The 2394-nt window shown below is 48.1% G+C and overlaps 1 protein-coding gene across 1 annotated transcript; it reads left to right on the plus strand.

Annotated features, from left to right (window-relative positions):
- Positions 1 to 68: 68 nt before the first annotated feature.
- F5891DRAFT_307395 (GMC oxidoreductase-domain-containing protein) lies at positions 69 to 1834 on the plus strand (the record flags this gene model as incomplete). The annotated part of the gene is made up of 10 exons (XM_041371291.1): positions 69 to 294; positions 342 to 428; positions 481 to 529; positions 583 to 720; positions 773 to 848; positions 897 to 985; positions 1042 to 1265; positions 1329 to 1348; positions 1401 to 1523; positions 1574 to 1834. Coding segments are annotated over 10 exons (1113 nt in total), but the record flags the coding sequence as incomplete, so codon positions are not given.
- Positions 1835 to 2394: the final 560 nt, after the last annotated feature.

Raw genomic sequence — 2394 nt, forward strand, 5'->3', positions numbered from 1 at the left:
CATCTTCGAGTAAGTGACAATCTGAGATCACAACACCAGCAAACGGTTGACTTTTTTTCCAATCAAGAGACAAGCGTGCAGTAGGCGTCGAGTTTGCCAGCGATCCAGTGTCTTGCCCGGATGCGGATCAGTCGTCGAGTATTGCGAGAGCATCAAAACTTGTTGTTATCTCTGCTGGGGCATTCGGCTCCCCGACCATCCTGGAGAGGTCTGGGATCGGTGCCGAGGCGATCCTCAAGCGATGCGGCATCGAGCAACTAGTGAATTTGCCTGGCGTCGGAGAAAATTATCAAGGTGCACTTTGATCTATCTATTCTATGAGCTTGGCTTAGGACGGTTAGATCACAATCTCACATTTGTTCCTTACTTGGCTGCTGACGAGGCTGTTACCATGGACGCCCTCTGGCGTGGGGACAGTATCCTGCAGGGTAAGCATGTTTCTCCCCGCGATTGCAGCACTTTACAACCACCGAAATGCAGAAAGCCTCGCAGAATGGGACAGCAGCGGCAAGTCATTGATTGCACAAAAGTTGGTGCAAGTGATCATTATCACTTCTGGCATCGTGCTGATTGGAATCTCAGCGGCTTCGATTCCAAAATCAAGTGGCGTCCTGATGACGATGAGTTGAAAGCCATGGATCCAGCTTTTCAATCACGCTGGAAGGAGTTCTTCCAGGACCGGCCAGACAAGGCTGTCGCCATATTGTATGTTTTTGCAGGGTGCGTGCGCATTGCTTAGCTTTGATGATTTGGCAGTGCTCATGGCAGCCAGATATGCTCAACCGCTGTCGAGGCCGCTGTCGAGTATCCTACCTCCACGCAACTACATGACCGCTTGTCATTGTACAGTACTGCCCTCTGTCTACCCCATGGTTTTCTCTGAATTATTTCAATAGCTTTACCCCGTGTCTATTGGAAGTGTCCATGTCAACGTGACAGAGGACGGAAAAGAACGAATGGACTTTACTACAGGCTTCCTAGACGAGTGAGTGGACGCATTTCACTTTAGGGCACTTTGCATAACCACCACACTCCGACCAGTCCATCCGATATCGTTCCTCTTAAGTTCGGGTACAAAAAGACACGCGAACTTCTTCGACGCATGGCTTCCTACCGAGGTGAAGTCGCTGCTGGCCATCCTGATTTCCCGGAGGGAAGCGCTGCAGCCTGCAGAGAAGCTTCCGGGCCAGTGGACTTGAATGCGCCTGACATCGTTTACACTGCCGAAGATGACGAGGCGATCGATCGATTCCACCGCGATATCGGTAAGTGTTGGCATCCCATTTGAAATTTCCATTGTCACAGTGAAATATTGAATTGAATATCAGTGCAAACGACATGGCACTCGGTGTGTGCGGTTGAACCTTCGATGATTTCATATCTGATGTTTGTACTTGTAGCTTGGGACTTGTGCCATGAAACCGGAGGCAGATCAGGGAGTCGTCGATGCTCGGCTTAATGTATACGGAGTGTCGAACCTGAAGGTCGCAGATCTGTCAATTTCGCCATTGAACGTTGGAACGGTGGGTACTGGACATAGGATTGTTGATGTGCGATCTCACGATATGTACAGAACACGTACTCGACGGCACTTCTCATCGGAGAGCGGGCTGCGATGATCATTGCTCAAGAATTGGGCATCACCTGTATTTGATATGTATCGTTAGAGGAGCATTCTCTGGACCTGACTCCCAGTCAGAACCTGCAAGTGGAAAGAAAATCTACAGGAATCGTTTAAATTTATTTAGAATCGTGTGAAATCGACAATTACTGACTGAACAATCTAACTTTACAGAATTGAAGCTCGGTTGAAGCGTACAAAACTCTATGTAATGAAATACTTTGTTTTACAGCCAAAGCAAAGAAAGCAGACATGTGACTCCTTTCCTATTCTTGCGCGTTGGCTGATCATATAAGTATAGTCTGTATCACGTGGAGTTTGAGTTTGGCGATGATTTTGGTGAGACCAGCCTATATTACCACGGACAAGGAAACACTCAACATCTCAGACGTAGCAAAGACCGATTACGAGTCTAGGTGGCGTCACTGGTGTGCGCAGATGGGCCAAGGCCACATCGAGGAAGTCCAGGTGCGTGATGACGGCTACTTCTTTCGCTGCATTCATTGGATATACGAGTTTGTCATTAACTGCTACTTGGCAGGCCACAGCATGTGCCGAAGCAAGCTCGCATACAAACGTGATTCACTTAAGTTAGATAGTTGCGATGGCGCGATCGCCAATACGAGCGATAGCTTGGTTTGCAGGAGGTGAGTACTTTAGTTAATCAGTTATTGAAGACGTTACCATTAGCAACTTGCGAGGCACGACTTCCTTCTCATGAGCAGTATCTGCTTGCATATATATTGACCATGGTTCTCCATAATACCCGGTTA

Source organism: Suillus fuscotomentosus (genome assembly GCF_016647785.1).
Source record: "Suillus fuscotomentosus strain FC203 chromosome Unknown F5891scaffold_267, whole genome shotgun sequence".
In the NCBI taxonomy this organism is placed as follows: Eukaryota; Fungi; Basidiomycota; class Agaricomycetes; order Boletales; family Suillaceae; genus Suillus; species Suillus fuscotomentosus.